This window comes from Heloderma suspectum, chromosome 5 (assembly GCF_057233095.1).
Source record: "Heloderma suspectum isolate Gila_16-S chromosome 5, 16-S_ref, whole genome shotgun sequence".
Classification (NCBI taxonomy): Eukaryota; Metazoa; Chordata; class Lepidosauria; order Squamata; family Helodermatidae; genus Heloderma; species Heloderma suspectum.
In genome coordinates this window covers 111,290,683-111,313,654 of record NC_139462.1, presented here as the reverse complement: position 1 = coordinate 111,313,654, position 22,972 = coordinate 111,290,683, and the positions used below count along the sequence as shown (strand labels likewise).

The following is a 22,972-nucleotide window of genomic DNA, read 5'->3' as shown; positions in this document are numbered from 1 at the left end:
ACTGAGGCTTGCGAGGGATGCTAAAAACAACAAAAACTTGCTTTTGGGGGGGGGACCAAGGAGAGGGACATATGCAGCAAGGAATCCACCAATTGTATCAGATAGTGAAGTATTAATTGGTGACAGAAGGTAGAACAGGTCAATACCAATTTTGCCTCAGTCTTCACGAGAATTGTGATCAACCTGGGAGAAGTTGGTTGATATAATAAAAAATGATATAAGGAAGGACTTGAAGCCCAGGATAGGTAAGGAGATAATCAGCAAATACCTAACTATTTTAAATTAATTCAAGTCTCCAGGGTCAGATGGATTGCATCCCAGGGTGGTGTAGGAGCTTGCAGATGTTACTTCAGAGTTGCAGTCATCCTTGAGAATTTTTGAAGAATGGCTGAGATACCAGAAGACTGGAGACATGCAAATGTCTCTGTCTTCAAACAAGGAAAAGTAGATCTGGGAAACTTTGGACTGGTTAGCCTCAAGCTAATACTAGGCAAAATTCTCACAGATTATCAGAAGCTGTATGCCTCTCGATACCAGATGCCAGGGAACATGAAATTCACATACCAACTGAGAGTAGCTAAAGGCAATGTCAAAATACCTTAATTTCCACAAAATATGGCATGATTTTATTCTATATACAGATCAGGGATATACAGTCAGGGCCAGAAATATTGGAACAAGGATAACTGTTTTGGCAGTTCTCTGTACACTACCACATTGAAGTTGAAAGGAAACACACCCAGATGGGAGCGAAGTCAGGACTTTCAGCTGTAATTCAAGGGGTTTGACAAAAGTGGAGCACTAACCATTCAGGAAGGACAGCCAGTGGCATGCACATGCCTGGCCAGGTGTGGCCTGTTTCCTGGGTACCCCATGACCAATCAAGCAGATAAAAGGCCTGGAGGTGGTTCTGAGTGTTACATTTGCATTTGGCAGCTGTTCACTGGAACTCCCAACATGAGGTCCAAAGAGGTGTCCATGCAAGTGAAGGAGGCCGTCATTAGGCTGAGGAAACAAAATACACCCATCAGAGAGATAGCAAAAACAGTGGGAGTGGCCAACACAACAGTGTCAGCGGCTCTTTGGAGGCCTCTCTCAGTCTAATCCAGTAGCCAAGTCCAGACACAGACAAAGGAATTCCTTTCAAAGCTTTATTCTTCTTTTACAACTTAACAACTATACCATTTGCAACTAGATCTGAGCAGCACAGTACCTATGCCCTAAGTTGGAACAGTTGGTCCCCGTTTGAAAGGGAATTACTGGCAGACCCCTGAACTTAAGGACTAGGGGGAGTCCCTCCCCTTTTCCCTTGGAACCTCTGGGCGCAGCCATTGTTTGCGCGCCAACCGGGCACTACGCCTCCTTTCCGCGCCCTCCATCTGGCGCCGCTCTCTGCGTCTGTGTTTCGCGTCCACCAAGTCTGCTATCCACGCTCCGTTACTCCTTGGACTGCTATCTAAGCTAGGAATGTTGGTGGGAGGAATCTCCGACAGCTGTTGGCCCTGGGAAAGAGGAGCGCACTCCCCTCCCAGGAGCGACTGCTCTTCCTCAGAATCAGAACTACTCTGGGATTCTATGGGCTCAGTGTCCACCCTGACAAACAGTTTGGAACATCCTGAAAAAGAAGGAATTAACTGGCAAGCTCAGCAACAGCAAAAGGCCTGGAAGACCACAGAAGACAACCAAAGTGGATGACCGCAGAATTCTGCTCATGCTGAAGAGAAACCCTTTCACAACATCTAGCCAGGTCAAGAATGCTCTTGCGGAGGTAGGCATGTCATTGTCAACATCTACAGTCAAGAGACAGCTTTATGGATGTAAATACAGAGGCTTCACAACAAGGTGCAAACCACTGGTAATGCTCAAGAACCAAAAGGCCAGATTAGCCTTTGCCAGCAAACACCTAAGAAAGCCTGCCCAGTTCTGGAATGAGATTCTTTGGACTGATGAAACCAAGATTAACTTGTACCAGAATGATGGGGAAAGTATGGAGAAGGAAAGGAACAGCTCATGATCCAAAGCATACCACATCATCTGTCAAACATGGTGGAGGCAGTGTTATGGCATGGGCATGTATGGCTGCCAATGGAACTGGGTCACTGGTGTTTATTGATGACCTGACTGCTGATAAAAGCAGCAGGATGAATTCTGAAGTGTATAGGGCTATACTTTCTGCTCAGATTCAGCCGAATGCTGCCAAACTGGTAGTATGCCACTTCATATTGCAGATGGATAATGACCCAAAACGTACAGCAAAAGCTACCCAAGAGTTTCTCCAGGCCAAGAAGTGGGATGTTCTTCAATGGCCAAGTCAGTCACCTGATCTCCACCCAGTAGAGCATGCTTTTCACTTCCTGAAGACAAGACTGAAGGCAGAAAGACCCACAAACAAGCAGCAGCTGAAGGCAGCTGCAGTGAAGACCTGGCAAAGCATCTCGAGGGAGGAAACTCAGCATTTGGTCATGTCCATGGGTTCCAGACTTCAGGCAGTCATTGACTGCAAAGGATTTTCATTCAGGTTTTAAAGGCGACCCTTAAATTTGAAATGATGTTGGTTTGTTCCATTACTTATGAGCCACCAACGATGGGTGTGTGTGTATGCCGCTGGCTGTACTTCCTGAATGGTTAGTGCCCCACTTTTGTCACACCCCTTGAATTACAGCTGGAAGTCCTGACTTTGCTCCCATCTGGGTGTGTGTCCTTTCAACTTCAATGTGGTGGTGTACAGAGGCCAACTGCCAAAACAGTTATCTTTGTTCCAATATTTCTGGCCCTGACTGTATGCAGCAAAATTTGTTAAAACCTTTCCTTAGGTTATGGAAAAAAGACTAAATATAAGGCTTTATTGTGAAGAACCATAAGGAAAACCTCCAAGCATTCAATGGATTCCACCTCTATGTTTGCCTGTAAAGTTGAGGGGAAATATACTATCCTCTGTCAATAATTAGATTTAAATTCAGTGTATTTTTTCTTTGTTTTTGTCTTTGTATTTGGAAAATTCTTTTTAAAAAAATCAACTATCTTGACCGGCTAGAACACTGGGCAAAAGCAAGAAGATGAAATCAAAAAAAAGACAAATGTAAAATCCTGTATTTAGGTACAACAAAATCAAAGGCATAAGTGCAAGATGTGGAAGACCTGGCTTGAGTGTAGTATATGCAAAAGGATCTAGGTGTCTTAGAGAGCAATCCTATGCCCACCAGATAGCATGGGGGCAGGGGGGGCAGTGGCAGGATAGGATAGTTCAGTTTCCTGGCTCTGAGCTTGGAGCCGGGAAAGTGCACTCCCCGCGCCCTCCCCTTGTAGCCAGCATGGAGAGAACTGCACCATCTACCTATCCGTGCTTGGAAAATGAAGCATTGAGATGGGAAAGGGGCGTTCGTGGGGAGGGGAGGAGACTGGGGCAGCAGCCATATAACATTTCCTATGACTGCCCCATCCTCCTTCCCTCCACCTCTGAGACACTGCTGCTAGACAGGCAAAACCACCCATCTAGCAGGAATGCAGGGCAGCTGGAGTGCAGAGCCGTTGCTCTTCTCTACCCTGCATCAAATATTCGGCAGCCTCTGAGTTCAGAGGCTGCCGACTATCTGGATAGGATTGTGCCCTTAGTCAATCATAACTTGAATTTGAGCTAGCAGTGTGATGCAGCTGCTAAAAACAGGAATACAGTCTTAGGCTGCATTAACAGAGATTTGAAGGCTTGAAAAAAAATGGAAAATTCTGATTCCCCCCCCCCACTTCCCTCCCCCCCCGGACCATTTTTGTTTTTTCTGAAAAATTGAACAGCTTTGGATTATGAAATATTTTCTCTTAGAATATAAGACAAAGTATTTATATATTGTTAAGCAGCCTTTAGTCTTCCCAAAATGATTTCTAAAAGCTAACGCTTTTATAGAAATACTAGAGATGTAACATGTCTGGTAAAAATGAAGCCATGGGAGAAAATATTTTTTGAATCCTCTCTGTAAGATTCTCAGCATAGTTAGTTCTTTCATTCCTTATTAAAATTATTGATCTAATGTATATTTTACTGATAGACATTTGTGCTCAGTTTCTGAAGGTGTGAGTAGAGTCAACATTGTGCATTCTTGACAGTAAATGTGCATTTTTTATAGTTTGGGTTTTGTGCTACAGGGGCCTGTGTTTCTGATCTTGTAGCAGTCATTTAATGTAGTTCTAATCTGTTCGGACAATAATTACACATTTACGAACTGAGTTTACTTTTAAAAGTTTTAAAATATAATGATAATTTTATGAGCACTCATAAAAGAACTTTAGGAACAGAAAGGCTGCTTTATGTTCCTAAAGCAGCCATCCCCAACCTGGTGTGCTCTGGATGTTTTGGACTACAGTGCCCAGCATTCTTTATCATTGGCCATGCTGCCTGAGGCTGATGGGAGCTGAAGTCCAAAATATCTGGAAGGCACCAGGTTTGGGAAGGCAGTCTTAAAGCAACCAAGTGACTTTAGATCTGTAAAGACCCTTACAAAATAAGCATGGCTTATTTTTCAATTTTTCCAAACATTTCCAAATTTCCCGAAACCCTCGGGGGGAAAAAACAGTTTTTTTCCATGGCCTCAAAATTTCCAGAAACTTTAGTTCTCTATGCATTAACAGCTGTGTAGTGTCCAGATCACAAGAGGTAATAGCTGATCAAAGAGGCCCAAGTGCCATAGCAAAAGATGCACATGCCAGGGGCATCTGGGAAGGAACACTGTGTATAGGTTTTTCTGTGCAAATGCTAGAAGTGTCCAAACCAAAATGGGAGACTTGGAGTGCTTGTTTTTAAACGAGAACCTAGACATAGCGGGCATTACAGAAGCCTGGTGGAACAGGGAGAACCGGTGGGATACAGTTATTTCTGGATATAAACTCTACAGGAAGGACAGAGAAGGGCGTCCTGGGGGAGGTGTTGCCCTGCATGTCAAAGAGAGCATAGTGTCAAGCAGACTAGAACACCTAAAAGGGATAGGCTTTTCCACAGAAGTGCTGTGGGTGACAATACCAGGCTCCAAAACTATTTTAGTGCTAGGAACGTGCTGTCGTCACCCAGACCAGAATGCTCAGGGTGACCTTGAGATGAAAACAAAATCAGGGAGGCTTCCAAACAAGGAAGTGTTATAATAATGGGTAACTTCAATTACCCCCACATTCACTGGATAAATGCATGTTCCAGTCATGACAAAGTGGTTAAATTTCTCAGTGCCCTAAACAGTTGTACCCTAGAACCGACCTCAAGGCAGGTGACCTTGGATTTAATCCCAAGTGCTGTCGCCCAGGACCTAGTACGAGATGTAAATGTTGTTGAACCAATTGCAAACAGTGACCACATTGCTGTCAGATTTAATATATATTTAAGTGGAAAATTGCCCGGGAAGTCCAGTGCAGACACATTTGACTTCAAAAGAGGAAACTCATCTAAAATGAGGGAACTGGTGAAAAGGAAGTTAAAAGGGGGACTCGAGGATCAGATCCCTTCAAAATGCTTGGAGATTACTCAAAACCACAATAATAGAAGCCCAGCTACAATGTATACTGCAGGTTAGGAAAAGTAGCACCAAATCCAAGAGGTCACCAGCATGGTTAACAAGCAGTGTTAAGGGACCTATTAGAGAAAAGAGCTTCCTTCAGAGAATGGAAGTCTTGCCCAAGTGAGGAAACCAAAAGGGAGCACAAGCTTGCACAAAGGCGATGCAAGCAGACAATAGGAGATGCAAAAAAGCAGTTTGAAGAGCATATCGCTAACAGCATCAAGGCCAACAATAAGGAATTCTTTAAATATATCAGAAGCAGAAAACCAGCTAGGGAGGCTGTTGGACCACTGGATGACAGTGGAATTAAATGAATACTGAAGGAGGACAAGGAGATTGCAGAGAAGCTGAATGAATTCTTTTCGTCCATCTTAACTGCAGAAGATATAGGACAGATACCTGTGCCTGAACTGATGTTTCCAGGAAGGGAGTGTGAGGAACTGAGGCAAATAGTGGCGACAAAAGATGACGTTCTCAACCTTACTGGTAAATTGAAAGCGAATAAATCACTGGGCCCAGATAGTATCCATCCTAGAGTTCTCAAAGAACTCAAATATAAAATTGCTGCTCTTCTAACTCAAATATGCAACATGTCCCTAAGATCAGCCGCTATCCCAGAGGGCTGGAAGATGTCCAATGTAACACCACTTTTCAAAAAGGGATTCGGGGGGATCTGGGAAATTACAGGCCGGTTAGCTTAATGTCTGTTCTGGGGAAATTGGTTGAAGGCATTATTAAAGATAAAATTACTAAGCATATAGAAGGACAAGCCCTGCTGAAAAAGAATCAACACACCTTCCACAAAGGTCAGTCCTGTCTCACTAACCTTTTAGAGTTCTTTGAGAGTGTCAGTAGACATGTAGACAGGGTGGTCCGGTAGACATTGTTTACTTGGACTTCCAAAAGGCTTTTGACAAAGTCCTTCACCAAAGACTTCTGAGCAAACTTAGGAGTCATGGAATAAGAGGACAGGTCCTCTTATGGTTCAGTAACTGGTTAAAGAACAGAAAGCAGAGAGTAGGAATAAATGGTAAATTCTCCCAATAGAGGGAGGTAAATAGTAGGGTCCCACAGGGATCTGTATTAGGACCAATGCTTTTCAACCTGTTCATAAATGACCTGGAATTAGGAGTGAGCAGTGAAGTGGCCAAGTTTGTGGATGACACCAAATTATTTAGGGTAAATAATTTGGATAAAACAAAAAGGGATTGTGAGGCTCTCCACAAGGATCTCTCCAAACTGGGAGAATGGGCATCAAAATGGCAAATGCGGTTCAATGTAAGCAAGTGTAAAGTGATGCATGTTGGGCCAAAAAATCCCAACTTCAAGTATAACCTGATGGGATCTAAGCTAGTGCTGGCTGACCGAGAAAGAGATCTGGGTGTTGTGGTGGACAGCTCAATGAAAATGGCAACCCAGTGTGCAGCTGCTGTAAAAAAGGCAAACTCCATGTTAGATATAATCAGGAAAGGAATTGAAAATAAAACTGACAATATCATACTGCCTTTATACAAGTCTATGGTATGACCACACTTAAAATGCTGTGTATGGTTCTGGTCACCATACCTAAAAAAAAAATATTGTAGAGCTGGAAAAAGTGCAGAAAAGGACAACTAAAATGATCAAGGGGCTGGAGCATCTCCCCTAAGAGGGAAGGTTACAACAGCTGGGATTGTTTAGCTTGGTAAAGAGAAGGTGAGGGGAGGCATAATAGGGGTGTACAAAATTATGCATGGTGTGGAGAATATGGATAGGGAGACATTTTTCTCCATCTCTCAAAATACTAGAACCCAGTGGGGTCAGCCCATGAAGCTGATTGGTGGGAGATTCAGGACAGATAAAAGGAAGTACTTCTTCACACAGTGCATAGTTAAATTATGGAATTTGCTACCACAGGATGTAGTGATGGCTACCAGTTTGGATGGCTTTAAAAGGGGGTTAGACAGTTTCCTGGGGGAAAAGGCTATCAGTGGCTACTAGTCTTGATGGCTATGTGCTACCTCCAGTACCTGAGGCAGTGAGCCTATGTGCATGAGTTGCTGGGGAACATGAGTGGGAGGGTGCTGTTGCGCTCATGCCCTGCTAGTGGGTTTCCTGTGGGCAGCTGGTTGGCCACCGTGTGAACAGAATGATGGACTAGATGGACCCTTGATCTGATCCAGCATGGCTCTTAAGTTCTTAGGTAATAGTTTCACTCTATTCTGCACTGCTCAGATCACATATGGAGTACTGTGTCCATTTTTAGGCACCATGTTTTAAGAAGGAGACTGACAAACAGAAACCTGTCCAGAGGAGTGCCACCACAATGGTGAGGGGTTTGGAAACCAAGCCCTATAAGGCACAGCTAAAAGAGCTTTGTATGTTTAGCTTGGAGAAAAAAAGATTAAGGGGAGACATGATAGCTGTCTACAAATACCTGAAGGGGTGTCACATGTAAGATGAAGCAGAATTAACACTCTGTTGCTGCAGGGGGCAGAACTAGAACTAGTAAATGGAAATTGCAGGAAAGTGGATTTTGGCTAAGAATTAGGAGAAACTTCCTAACTGTAAGAGCTGCTCAAAAGCAGAACAGACTGCCATGGGAAGTGGTGGGCTCACATTTGCTGAAGGTAATTAAACAGAGGATTAAGCTAGATGACTTCCATGGTGCCTCCTAATCTGATTCTATTCTAATTTAAGTTATCAGGCATTGTTAGAAGAAAAGGCCATCTTTAATCTTTTCCCCTCCATTCTCTTTTATTCATTAATTCATTAATTCATTGTTTCATTCACAAGGCTTATATCTTACCTTTCAATTGAGTGATCCTACTGCCAGTTGTCCAGGGACTGCAGAACTGATAGGAATCACAATCTGGCCCTATTCATTAGTCAGAGAACTAATGGCTGTTGGGCTTGCGGGTTTTGGGTTTGCACTAACATGTACGTGCATGCACACATACACCCCTCCCAGCAACTATCTTTGGGGAATCCTTTCTATGTTGGCATCCCTGCTGCAGAATCTTTGAGTTTTCATACAACGTTCTGAGTGCATGCTCAATTCCTATGGGGCAGCTTTGGACCTTTTCCATTGAGAACTCTCTGGCAAATTCTAAATGCCAAGCAGAAGGAAAACAAATGCTTTTTATAAATCAGGTTCATTTAAGGAATGCATAACTCTAGCACATAGATTTGAGTGGTGAGTACTGAAGAATAAGTATTTGCACTATACAAGGGGTGAAAACTTTGAAAATGTGGCACTAGAAATAATTGAACTCTGGTGGATACCATAAAAACACCCTATTTTAGAGCAAGGTTAAAAAAAAACAACAGAAGCTAACATTGCACTGATGTTCTGGAGCAAAACAGCCATTTACGTAAATGGAGCCTTGGACTTTTCAATTTGTTTGCTGGGGCACAGCGGTTGTTGTCCTCTTTGCCTTTACGTAGTTCTGTGATGTGACATTTTGCCTGTCCATGAACTACTCAAATGACTGAGATGACATGGTCACAGAAAGGTTGGCACAGTTTAATGAAAAGTGTACTAGGTCTTACGATAAATATCGCATGTAGCCTCAAAACAACTTTTTTAAAAGGTTGGAAACTTAGTGCTCTGACAGTTTGGGTAGCATTTCATTGTAATTACATGTTTATAACAATGAACTCTAAACTTTCAGTTGAAATGGCAGAGAAAAGATGGAAGGGGCATCTTTACAAGTAGTACTAAGAAAAATGCCTTCTAGATTAAAAAAAGAAAAGAAGGGAGCAACGGAGCAATTTTTAAACTGTATTTATGTTCTATAGTCACTTGATTCAGTTGTGGGAAATAAATTATAAGGATAATAAAATAAAAATGTAAAAACTAATTTTAAGTATCAGTTGTAAAGCGGATGCTGGACACTAAATTACTTAGTTTTTTTGTTTATTTCATTTTTATACCACCCAATAGCCAAAGCTGTCTAGGCAGTTCACAAAATTCAAACCACAAAAATAAAACAGGAAATACGATATAAAATATAATAGATTAAACCTACAGAATAAAAATGCAACCAGAGTAATACATTTAATATGCATCTCTGTTTTCCGAGGACTTTAGAGCAGTATGCCTGTGAACCGAGATCTTCCCAATCCATGTTAAATGCTCTGTCTACTATACTATGGTGGCCTTATATTAAAGAGTGTTCTTGTGTTAAATCAACTGGTCTGGAGCTCTGAAAATATGAGTTCAGTGTCTGATAAAGATTTTGGCTTGCCTTATTTTGTTTCTGATCTTCATATATTGTCTAGCCCTTCCATTTAAGATTAGTTTCCTTTAAATTCCTTTAAATTCCTTAAAATTACCTTTTATCTCAAGTGTGCACATGTGACCCCCAAGCTGAACAAAACCTTCCAACTATGTATGGCAACCTATGAAATGTTTGATACATTTTCTGATTTTACTGTCTCTTTGGGTTATATGACTTGTGGGATTTGTTCATTTGTGTGGGCCTGATTCATTCAAATAAAATGTGTGTATACATGAGACATTAAATTATTTGGAAATTTATGTATTTATTACATTTTTATACCGCCCTATAGCTGAAGCTGTCTGCGCGATTCACAACAATTAGACCCATAAAATACAAAGATCATATACAGATGATACATACAACATAAACGTTTAAAACTAAATATAAAAATAACAACTAACGGAAGCTAGCAGCAGTGCAAAAATGTAAAATACAATACCAGATATAAAACAAAGTGAAAAACTAAACTGACAAACGATGAAGATGAAAACCTGAGAAGGCCTGATTACATGCTCTTACCTGACAACGCTATTGATTATGGGGTATCCTTAAGATGCATCATAATATTTTTGAATGCTTTTGCCATGATACTAGTCTCAAATTCTCCCCCCACTCATAACAGCATTATATACCTCATAAATACACACTTATGGATTTTGTTCCAAAGGTTACCACACAAGGAAATGAAATAAATATGAAACTACTGCAGGTCAACAACAAATTTAGAACAACACCAAGTAGGGAAGGAGAGACTGGAGAGAGGGGCACAAGTGTCCCCATAATTGCCCTGTGGTTTGGAAGGTTGCAGAAACCCAGCATGATTCTGGGGATAATCCCTTCCCCCTCCAGTTCCAAACTGTTAGCTAGACTGGCAGCCTTGCTCCATTGGGCTTTTCCTTCTGCAACTGTCTCTACCAGCCGCTACTCCACCAGGCTGCAGCATAGTGGGAGTTGGAAAGCAGGGTCATTGCATTGGCTCTGCTGTAAGTCGCAATCCATTGGGAACCTCCCTCCATCAGCTGTTGCCTGGCAGCAGCCCATTTTATCAGGTTGCAGCTGAGGAAGACGTGAGAAGCAAGACTGCTCTATCTGCTGAGGGACCAGCTCTGTTTCATTCCAGCTCTCCCTGACTTGTTTCCATTCAGGCTCTTCATGAAGTACTGATATGTAACTTTAAGAACTGGTGCCTGCAATTCCCTATTTTCATCTTCCCTCCACATCAGCAATTACTTTTGTGGCATGTCTCTTAGATGATAAGCCTATGGGAAGGGGCTGTCTTGTTTCTATTGATATGTAAGCCACTCTGGGAGCCTTTTTTGGCTGAAGAGCAAAGTAAAAATGCTCTAAGTAAACTTAAGAAGAAGGCTGGAGCTTGAAGCAAAACAGTTAAATAAGCCCAAGTGCTTCTCTTGCTCCAAAGGGAGCACCTGAAGCTTGTTGGACTGTTCTGTATCTCTGAGGCATTTGGAGTGCCTCAAATGCAGTGACCAAACTAGCCCCCCCCCCCCCGTTTCCACTTCTAGAGAGGAAGACTGGGATTTGTTTGTGCCTTTGAGGTGCTTTGGAGTTGGAAAGCATGGCTGGGGCTTGTCAGTTTGGCCCTGTATCTCCAAACCGCATTGAGTTCCTCTGAAACATAGCAGGCTAACAACCTTACATTCCTTCCAACCTTGGTAGGAGAGGTGGGGATCATCCCTGTAGTCATGCTGGGCTTCCATTGTCTTCCAAATCACTATGCAGCAGTGAAGAATCCCTGCTCCAAAGTTGCGGGAGGACTTGAGCTTGTTGTGCTCACCACTGAATAGTGGCTCACTCACTGTGGCCAGAGAAATTGTGGAATGCTGAAATATCTGCATTGGACCTTGAAAGCATCTTGCTAACATAATCTTCAAGATCACAAATGACTTAACCAGTGCTGTTCAGACAGAGATTACTGTCCGTCAGTATTCTGAAGACTTGCCAGTGTTGCTCCTAAAACCTAGCACAATGAAAATCCACAGCATCATTTGTCCTATCCCCCCCTCCACAGCCCCAGCAGTTTCTCCTAGTACTTTCCCATAGTCTATACCAGTGGCTGTCCAGATGTTATTGTATTACAATTCCCATCAGTCCAAACCAGGATGGCTAATAGTCATGATGCGAGTTGTAGATAACCTGTAGTCCAACATCATCTGGAGTGCCACAACTGGTCTATGCTATTACTGTTTATCCCTGTATCTCCAGTTATCAGCAGTAGCTGATGTACATAGTATCCCAGCTCCTCATGTGTCTAGCCAGCAATTAGTCCCTCCTTTCATCCAGCATAGCAGATGATCACTGGAGATCATACTTCTGTCCCTGCATTGGTTGTTCCCTCTTTGAAGCCTTTCTCAGCAACATCGCGCATTCAGTTTTGAAGAACAGCTTTACTACTTTTATTTATCTGGTGGGCCATTTGTGTGAAAAGGTGACACATGAAAAGCAGATGTTACCACATCACAAACATCAAATTCTATGAAAAGACAGTATAGCTGCCAAGTTAACTCTGCCTAGGTGCTGAGAATTCATCAGATCAGGTTCTAAACTTAAGATTAGTTGATCAGGTCAGTTGGAGGTATGTTATCAAGCAGTAGTTTTGTTCTGTTAATAAAAAAATTCCATTTCGGTGGGTATAAATAACAAGATAACGATACCTGGAATCTGATAAAAGTTGGGCTGGATGATACAACTTCTGGCATGTAGGGTTTTACACATAGTAGAAAATGGGAATCTTATCTTGTGCTTGCTCACCCAGCCCTACCTACAGCATGCCAAACATCATGTGTGACCTGGGCCATATGCATGAACATTCATCTGCTTTAGCTGTGAGGTACTTTTCCAGGTTTTTTGTCATTTGTATGTTAATGTAAATGTCCACACTTCATCACATATGGTACTGTACATGTAGGAGGGATTTCAAGAGCCTAGGAATCATTACGATGCCGCACTACATGTATAGCATAAATTTCAGAGGCTTGTGTGAACTGGTCTGTAGCTATTATGTAAATATGGCAGTGCAAATCAGCTCTATGTATCTTTTCCACACATGTTTGAGTTGGGGAGAATATACAGGACCAAATAACAATTTCAGTGGTCTTTTTTATTCTAAGGACCTTCCTAATACAGTGTTTGATATTGCTGTCCCAGTTTTGAGGGAGCTTCCATTTAGATGACTTTTTAAAGGCATAATTTTCTGAGGTTGAATTCCTAATATCCAAAAAACCGAGGCACTGGTGTCTGCTCAAAATCCTTCTTCTTTCACTTTTTCGTAATTGCTCTTATTCATAAAAAATTGGGCCTATTTTAGATAAACCAATTCAACTTAAGAGTGTCAACTCTGGGAAGTTGCTAATCATAAAACACAAAGGTATGCAATAGCTGTCTTTGCTGCAGTAGCTGTCGCTATAGTACATAATTTCAGAAGCTTTGAACAATGATGTTTATGGTGATTACTCATTTTACACTCTTTCAGAATTGTACCATTATCAGCTGTTAAATGTCTGTAAGCTGGGGCAGCTCAGCAAAGTAAGGATTAAGTGCCAGGTTTTTTGGACATTTAGTAATGGGAGTATTGCATCCTCTGGAAGAATTCCTATCTTTTCTTGCACTGCCACGGAGCAATCCTGTAGCCTCTTCTCTTCCCCTCTAGGAAGTTGTCCAAGTTCAGCTGAGGATTGGGGATGAGGGCCATGCCCCATTATCTCTTGTAGAGAGAAGACCTACCATTCTATGTGTCTTGCAGGTCTCCCTTCACTGTTAAGCACATATTGTAGGGCATGATCAAATTTATGTATTTATCCTACAGCATTTATGGGCAAATTTAATTCAGGTGACCATTATATCTGCTACTGTGGGCAAGAATCCCTTAGAAGAAATGGAGTAGCACTCATAGTCAACAAAAGGGTGGGAAAAGCAGTACTGGGGTACAATCTCAAAAACAATGGAATGATCTCAGTACGAATCCAAGGCAAACCATTCAACATCACAGTAATTCAAGTCGATGCCCCAACCACTGAGGCCAAAGAAGCTGAGGTTGATCAGTTCTATGAAGACCTACAACACCTTCTAGAACTAACACCAAAAAAAATGACCTTTTCATCATAGGGGATTAGAATGACAAAGTAGGAAGTCAAGAAATCACCAGGATAACAGGCAAGCATGGCCTTGGTGTACAAAATGAAGCAGGACAAAGGCTAATAAAGTTTTGCCAAGAGAACACGCTGATCATAGCAAACACTCTTTTCCAACAGCACAAGAGGCGACTCTACACATGGACATCACCAGATGGTCAATATCAAAATCAGATTGATTATGTCCTTTGCAGCCAAAGATGGAGAAGCTCTATACAGTCAGTCAAAACAAGACCTGGAGCTGACTGTGGCTCAGATCATGAGCTTCTTGTTGCAAAATTTTGGCTTAAATTAAATGTAGGGAAAACCACTAAACCATTCATGTATGACCTAAATCATATCCCTTATGAATATACAGCGGAGGTGAGGAATAGATGTAAGGGATTAGATCTGATAGACAGAGTGCCTGAGGAACTGTGGATGGAGGTCCGTAACATTGTTCAGGAGGCAGCAACTCAACCCATCCCAAAGAAAAAGAAATGCAAGAAAGCCAAGTGGCTGTCTGATGAGGCTTTACAAGTTGCTGAGGAAAGAAGGGAAGTGAAAAGCAAGGGAGAAAGGGGAAGATATAGCCAACTGAATGCAGAGTTCCAGAGAATAGCAAGGAGAGACAAGAAGGCCTTCTTAAATGAACAATGCAAAGAAATCAAGGAAAACAATAGAATGGGAAAGACTAGAGATCCTTTCAAGAAAATCGGAGATCTCAAGGGAACATTTTGTGCAAAGACGGGCATGATAAAGGACAAAGAAGGCAGGGACCTAACAGAAGCAGATGAGATTAAGAAGAGGTGGCAAGAATACACAGAAGAACTATACAGGAAAGATCTGAATGTCCCTGATAGCCATGATAGTGCGGTCACTGAACTTGAGCCGGACATCCTCGAGAGTGAAGTCAAGTGGGCCTTAGGAAGCATTAGTAACAACAAAGCTAGCGGAGATGACAGTATTCCAGCTGAGCTATTTAAAATCCTAAAAGATGATGCTGTTAAAGTGCTGCACTCAATATGCCAACAAATTTGGAACACTCAACAGTAGCCACAAGACTGGAAAAGGTCAGTTTACATTCCAATTCCAAAGAAGGTCAATGCCAAAGAGTGTTCAAACTACCGTACAATTGCGCTCATTTCACATGCCAGCAAGGTTATGCTCAAAATCGTACAAGCTAGGCTTCAGCAGCATGTGAACCTAGAACTACCGGATGTACAAGCTGGGTTTCGAAGAGGCAGAGGAACTAGAGATCAAATCACCAACATTCGCTGCATCATGGAGAAAGCAAGAGAATTCCAGAAAAACGTCTATTTCTGCTTCATTGACTACGCTAAAGCCTTTGATTGTGTGAATCACAACAAACTGTGGCAAATTCTGAAAGAGATGGGAGTACCAGACCACCTTACCTGTCTCCTGAGAAACCTGTACGAGGATCAAGAAGCAACAGTAAGAACCAGACATGGAACAACGGATTGGTTCAAACTTGGGAAAGGAGTATGACAAGGCTGCATATTGTCGCCCTGCTTATTTAACTTATATGCAGAGTTTTGTTGTTGTTTTTTCGGTCAGTCGCTTCCGACTCTTTGTGACTTCATGGACCAGCCCACGCCAGAGCTTCCTGTCGGCTGTCGCCACCCCCAACTCCCCCAAGATTGAGTCCATCACCTCCAGAATATCATCCATCCACCTTGCCCTTGGTCAGCCCCTCTTCTTTTTGCCTTCCACTTTCCCTAGCATCAGCATCTTCTCCAGGGTGTCCTGTCTTCTCATGATGTGGCCAAAGTACTTCAGTTTTGCCTTTAATATCATTCCCTCAAGTGAGCAGTCTGGCTTTATTTCCTGGAGTATGGACTGGTCTGATCTTCTAGCAGTCCAAGGCACTCTCAGAATTTTCCTCCAGCACCACACGAGAAATGCCAGGTTGGATGAATCACAGGTTGGAATTAAGATTGCCGGGAGAATTATCAACAACCTCAGGTACGCAGACGATACCACCCTAATGGCAGAAAGCGAAGAGGATCTAAACAGCCTCTTGTTGAGGGTGAAAGAGGAGAGTGCAAAAGCTGGTTTGAAACTCAACATTAAAAAAACTAAGATCATGGCATCTGGCCCCATCACTTCCTGGCATATAGAAGGGGAAGAAATGGAAGCAGTGACAGATTTTATTTTCTTGGGCTCCAAGATCACCGCAGACAGTGACTGTAGCCATGAAATTAAAAGACGCTTGCTCCTTGGGAGGAAAGCTATGGCAAACCTAGACAGCATAGTAAGGAGCAGAGACATCACCTTGCCGACAAAGGTCTGTATAATCAAAGCTATGGTTTTCCCAGTAGTAACATATGGCTGTGAGAGCTAAGGAAGGCTGAGCGCCGAAGAATCGATGCTTTCGAACTGTGCTGCTGGAGAAGACTCTTATGAGTCCTCTGGACTGCAAGGAGGTGAAATCAGTCAATCCTAGGGAAATCAACCCTGAGTGCTCATTGGAAGGACAGATACTGAAGCTGAAGCTCAAATATTTTGGCCACCTAATGTGAAGGGAAAACTCTCTGGAAAAGACCCTGATGCTGGGAAAGATTGAAGGCAAAAGGAGAAGGGGACGGTAGAGGATGAGATGGCTAGATAGCATCACCGATGCAATGTATGTGAACTTGAGCACACTCCGGGAGAGAGCAGAGGACAGGAAGGCCTGGTGTGCTGTGGTCCATGGGGTCACGAAGAGTGGGACACGACTTAACGACTGAACAACAACAATTTATTTCCTTCTTTGCTTAAGAGTTCCAGGCAACTAACAACAAATAAAAACATATTTCCATAATCCAGAACAACAGAAAAGTACAATACACAGCTATAAAAATATTAAAAACCAGACGATTTAAAACAAGGGAGGGAGCAATCCTTTATCCCCTAGACAGCATCTGCAGTACATAGGATTGTTCGGTTTCCTGGCTATGAGGTCGGAAACAGGGCTCCAGCCTCAGAGCCAGGAAACCGCGCTGGCTACTTCGCTGCACTCAGAAGACAGAGCACAGAAATGGGGGAAAGGGGGTGTTCCAGGGGGCAGGGCGAGGGGGAGATTGGGGCAGCAGTCAAACCAGAAATCCTATGGCTCCCCCTGCCTCCTCCCCTCCCCCTCCCCTAAGCCTCCGCTGGACGGGTGAAAACACCCACCTAGCTTATGCAGAGCGGAAGGCACAAGGCATCTTCCTCTTTGCATAGCATACTTGTAAGCCCCTGTGTTCAGGGGCTTACAAGTACCCAGAGCACAATCCTAAATAGCTCACTGAAGGCCTTCCTAAAAAAGGAAGGTGTTCACCAAAGGAAAGTACATTCACAAAACATACATGATGGGAGTTCTCAGAACTGGTTGTAGAGCTCCATTGTTCTACTTGCGGGAAACAAAGTGGCTGTGTTTTGCATCTTGCATTTTGCAAATTTGTACTTAAGTAAGTTCAGATAATGCTATTTAGTTCACAAAATTCTTGTGCTTTCACATAAAGATGGAGTGAGATTTCTGTGAAAATAGTGTTAAGATTGGTCTCCTTCTCCATTCATCTTTTACTCTTTTTGCATTTTTCCATCTCCCTGTCAGAATACTTTCCTCTCAATTAATCTAAGGACCGATTCAAGTATTTGGTCCTTTGCATGATTACCGTTTGTGTTTGCCTGGTATGTAAGCATTCATTCTACACTTCAAAAGCATGATGTGAATCAGAAGTTGGCAACATATAGAGAAGGTCTTCATTCTGACATGAAAGGAATGCTGTCTGCTATTGGACCACATTCGAGTATTTTAAAATATTCCAAATAATAATAAACACTGTTTTGACAACTATCTTATTACATTGTAGCATTATCTGATAACAATAGCAGGAGTTTGGGTGTCTTCCTCCCTAGACCTATAGGAGTTGCGGGGGGGGGGGAGGCAGAACCTCCACTTCAGCAAAGCTTCCTTCCAGGGTGGTATAGTAGGTTAGAGTACTGGGCTAGGGCGACTCAGATTCAAATCTCCACTCAGCTGTGAGGCTCAGTGGGTGACCCTGGGGCCAGTCATTATTTCTCAGACTAACTTGCCTCACCAGGTTGTTAGCATAAAACGGGGTTGGGGGGGTGGCAGCGGCAGCAAGAGAACCATGGACGATTCCTTGAGGTCCTTGGAGGAAAGGCAAGCTATAAATGCAGAATAAGTAAATTAGGTACAAAGTAGGGCCTATGACTAGGGATAGCAGAGGAGTAGGCATGTATAGGATTGTGCTGTATGTTAACTTACCTTAGGATGGAAGTCTATAGACAATGTGTGGATGTTGTAGAGATGACAGCAGAAGTAATTAATTACATAGGAACCCCAGACTATTGGTAACCAGAGTTGATAAAAATCAGTGATTTTTTCAAAATAAAAAATTGATTTTTGGATTTAAATCAGATTTTGAAATTTTCTTAAAACAATTAGTAAAAAAAGAGCCTAGGTCAAAGGTATCATGAATACTAATTATACAACTTCGAATTATATTCTATGAATATGTTAACAGCAGTTTGTGGAGATGGGAGATAACCTGATCAGTCCTCTTCGACACTGCAGGTCGTGTACAGAAGTGCATGCTTTTTCTCCCTCTCTCTAAGTGCAAAGATAAAGAAGATCAATGAATTGAGAATTTGAGGAGATGGAATAGATTTGAACAAGGAGGAGGAGTCTGGATGTCAATGCAAGGGATAGAGGAGGGTAATAGAAAGTGAATCCAAAAGTGAACAGAGTATATTCATGCAATCCTGACTCCTGAGGAAACTTCTGCTGCATGTATCCTCCACTGTGTACTTATCTTCTAATGAAACCTACATCTCTGAGCATGTATTAAGGTTATATTAAACAATAATGTACTTCTACTAAAAATGATGATTAAATAGAATCTTCCTCACTAGTGATTTAAGTTGTGATTGAAATCATTAAAATTGAGTCCTTCAGAGAACCAATTTAAATTATTTAAATCATGATTTAAATCAGTTTGATTTAAATCAAATCACCCCTGTTGGTAACAGATGAATTGGCCGAGAATATTTATTTTAACTTATATACTGAACTGATTGATTAAGAAAATAAGTGAGGAAACTGATAAATTGACTAATCTGAGGATTCAGGAAATTGCTGGTTAAAATGGAACTTTCCTTATATAGTTGCATCTGCATTATTTACCTGGATTCTCAGTAATTGGATTATGAACTGATTTGTTAGACTTAGCCTTGTAAGTAAACCCACAAAAGTTACTAGCATGCAATGAAATAAAATCCTAGCCTCCTGGAGTCTGTCAGAGGAGGGATGGAAAGCTCCTTTCTTCCTCTAGAAGCCCACTGCATTTCTATGCTGGGTGGGGAGAAGAGGCTTCTTACTATACAAGAGGCTTGGTTACTATACTAGGCATAGAGAAGGGACAGAACACTCTGTTTCTCCACCACCAGCATGCTCACTCACCTGCATGCAATTCTTTGTCACCTATGGCTACCAGCCGAGTGCTTAAATGGAAGGCTGAACTATTTATATCTATATGAAGAAACACAGAGAACAATAGTTGTTTAACTAATTGAACTGGGACCAAAGAGATGAGAAACAGGAATGAATGAGGAAGAAGGTAATCAAGAAAACATCTTGGTGGAATCCCTACCATTTTTATTGGTGAGTGAATTAAAAGCTAAAGTCAGAGCTGCTTAGTGGACTATGGGGAGAGGAAAAACGAGTTGGAAGAATAGTTGCAAGAGAGAGAAGACGGGACTTAAAACTGGATGAAATAGAATTAGGGTGCAATCCTTTGCATGTTTAGAGAGAAAAAAGTCCTACAACTCCCAGCATTCTCCAGCTAGCCTTGCTGGAAGTTGTAGGACTTTTTTCTGTCTAAACATGCATAGATAGGATTGTGCCTTTAGAAACTAAAATTTGCCATCTGAAATAGGAAATAGATTAGTAACCACAATGAGCATGGTCTTGGTGACGTGGGAGGTGAATTACTGGGGGGTGGGGAGCAAAGAAAAGCTGACAGAAAAATTAAAGTTTAAGATTCAGTAATATGCTAAAATACAGGTATGAATTGAGGGAATAGAAATACTTTGAGATCGGATATATTAAAATTAAGAGGAATTCCAGAAAAAATTGAAACAATTTGGTGTGGTTTTTAGATTATCATCTTAAAGAGTACTTGACAATTGGTTCAGGTGGTGTTGTATGTGTAAGGAAAGGAAAGGTTCCTCCTGTGCAAGCACCGGGTCATTACTGACCCCTAGAGGGACGCTGCTTACGCTGGCGTTTTCATGGCAGACTATAGCGGGGTGGTTTGCCATTGCCTTCCCCAGTCGTGACTACCTTTCCCCCAGCAAGCTGGGTACTCATTTTACCGACCTTGGAAGGATGGAAGGCTGAGTTGACCTGAAACAGCTACCCGAGACCCGGCTTCCGCTGGGATCGAACTCAGGTCGCGGGGAGAGTTTCGGTTGCAATATTGCCACCTACTACTCTGTGCCACACGAGGCTCTGTATGTGTAGAGTGGGCTTATTGTTTATATTCTAGATTTTAGCTTAAACAAAAGCTGTAAGATATGGGCTTCTTATGCAGAAAAGCAAGGGAGACATTATCTATAGAATGTGAAGCTTTAGTAATAGATGAACAAGTTGATGATTGCCCAGACAGTCTCTGAAGAAGGTGAGAATTTACTATTAGACTGAGAAGGAGTGGATTTATAGTTGATTCGTAGAGGAATCACAGTAGTAGCTAAGTAATAAGACTGACAGATGCAAAGCGGCATGTTGGTTATTGAATAAGAACAAAGGAACACCCTAAGAACAATTTTTTTAAAAGAGGTTATAACTGAATGGTTATAGCCCTTTTTTAAAAAAGTTTTGTATATTTGAAATGTACAATGGGATGGATCCAAATTTAGACACATACAACTGGGCTGGTGGAAGTAGACTTCCTCACCCCCTCTGCTCCATGGCAGCTCCTCTGGCATGCACCAAAAATAGTACACACAGGGTTGGGGAGACTCTGATGACTGGGGGGGGGGGTGTGGTGTGAGGAGAAGGGGGCTCCCTGAAAAATGGGCAGAGGCACCTTCCATGAGCAGAGCTCTACTTAGAGAAGGTGCCTCCACCTGATTTTTGGGGTTCCCTTGGCTCCACTGCACCATAACCTGCCCCATTTATCAGGGTCCCCCAATCCTCTGTAGCATTTTCATGAGCTGGAGGGGCTGATGTGTGAAGGAGGTGGCCAAGAAATCTGCATCCTCCATCCTAGTTGCACGTTCCTTAATCTGGATCCAAGTCTTTTGTCCAGTTGCATGTAACGAGAAGCCACCAATGGTGAATTCCACTGCAGTGCTTTTTGTTGTGGCAGTGGCCGCCATTTTGAATATTCAAGCCATGGTGGGAGGGCGCCGCAGCTTGCTATTATGTGTGAATCTGGCAAGGGTGGGTTGTTGGAGTGGCTGGCAAGCCACCCAGAACCCGTGGGCTGTTTTAAGGTTGTGGGTGGCTTGCCAATCACCCCCAAAACCCACCCTCGCCAGGTTCACATGTAATGGCAAGCTACAGTGCACCCCTGGTGCGGCTTGAATATTCAAAATGGTAGCTGCTGCAGCAACAAAAAAAACCATGAAGAAATTCACCCACAATAGCTTCTTGTTACGTGCGAACCAGGTCAATATGCACAAAATAAATATATTCTCAGTAAATGTAAAAATCTTCAGCTCTGGAAAGAAATGCAGAAAAATTGCTTTTGAGAACAAGAAATGCAAAGAAAACAGGCCAAGGAAAGATACCTCAGCTTACTAAAATTAGTTGGCTATCTATGCAGCTTGGTCAACAGAAGAACAAAATGAGTTGTAATAGATAAACAGACATTACTTTTTTAATAGATTAAAGATGCCAGTGGACATTATATAATAGGAAAGGGTCATGTGAATGATAAACGAATTGCACTGGTATAAAAAGTAACCACAAATTTCTTATAAAAATATAACTTTAGAAGAATATTTGGGTGGAAACATATTACTGGAAGGTGATTTTAATGGAGTATGTAATGCTAAATTTTGATTTAAAAAACAACAACTTGGCCATTACTTTTAAATAAGTAACTGCTCATATAAAATCTGAATTGGTACAGTAGTGTGTCAGGATTATACCATCTCAACGTCTGCCTATTTGAATTAGCACAGAGACAGAACTGAGATACCCCAAGAATCTTTATTGGGCCCAGTGTTTTTTAATTTGTTCATAAATGATCTGGAGTTGCAGATGAGCAATGAGATGGCCAAGTTTGTTGATGACACCAAATTAGGGTGGTAAGCGCTCCAAAGGGATCTCTCCAAACTTGGGGAATGGGTATTAAATTGGCAAATGCAGTTCAGTGTTAGAAAATATGAAATTATGCACACTGTGGCAAAAATACCTAACCTTATGTATATGGGGTTTGAGCTGGGATCTTGGTGTTTGTAGTGGATAGCTCAATGAAAATGTTGACCCAGTGTGAAACTGCTGTGAAAGAGGCAAAATCCATATTGGGGATAATTAGGAAAGGAATTGAAAATTAAAGCTGCCATTATAAAAATGCCCTTATATAAATCTATAGTGTGATCACACTTGGAATACTGTGTACAGTTCTGATCACTGCACCTCAAACATGATATTGTAGAGCTGAAAAAGGTGCTGAAAAGGACAATCAGAATGATCAAGGGGCTGGAGCAAGTTAACAGGCTTAAGAAATGTTAAACATTTTTTGACTTATACAGAAGTTTAGAAAATATTTTGATCACAATATGAATGTTCATTGTGAAGTCAAAAAATGTTATGTAGAAGACAAGAATGGCCATATGTTTATTTTTATGGAAGTAAAATGTGTTGCTATTTGTAAATGCTCTATAAACTGTGGAGAGATCTAGCGAAGGATAAACATAAATTGCTTACTTCAAAGTCTTTTAGCAGAGCAAAGCTTGTTACAAATGACTTCTTTTGTTTCACTTACAGGAAATTTGGTGAGCGACCTCCCCCTAAGCGGCTCACCAG

The 22,972-nt window shown here is 42.0% G+C and overlaps 1 protein-coding gene across 8 annotated transcripts in view; it reads left to right on the top strand.

Annotated features, from left to right (window-relative positions):
• The window catches only part of RBPJ (recombination signal binding protein for immunoglobulin kappa J region), a 56,351-nt gene that overhangs the window by 10,121 nt on the left and 23,258 nt on the right, over positions 1-22,972 (top strand). For 3 of the 8 annotated variants that reach the window (XR_014792186.1, XM_084856979.1, XM_084856982.1), the window contains exon 1: positions 1-22,972. This exon is cut by the window's left edge. Coding sequence is in view for 7 of the 8 variants with exons in the window: in XM_084856979.1 (XP_084713105.1) it covers positions 22,821-22,972 (152 nt within the window). In the remaining variant the exon portion in view is untranslated. The other 5 variants (XM_084856984.1, XM_084856981.1, XM_084856985.1 and 2 more) reach the window with 3 other exon arrangements.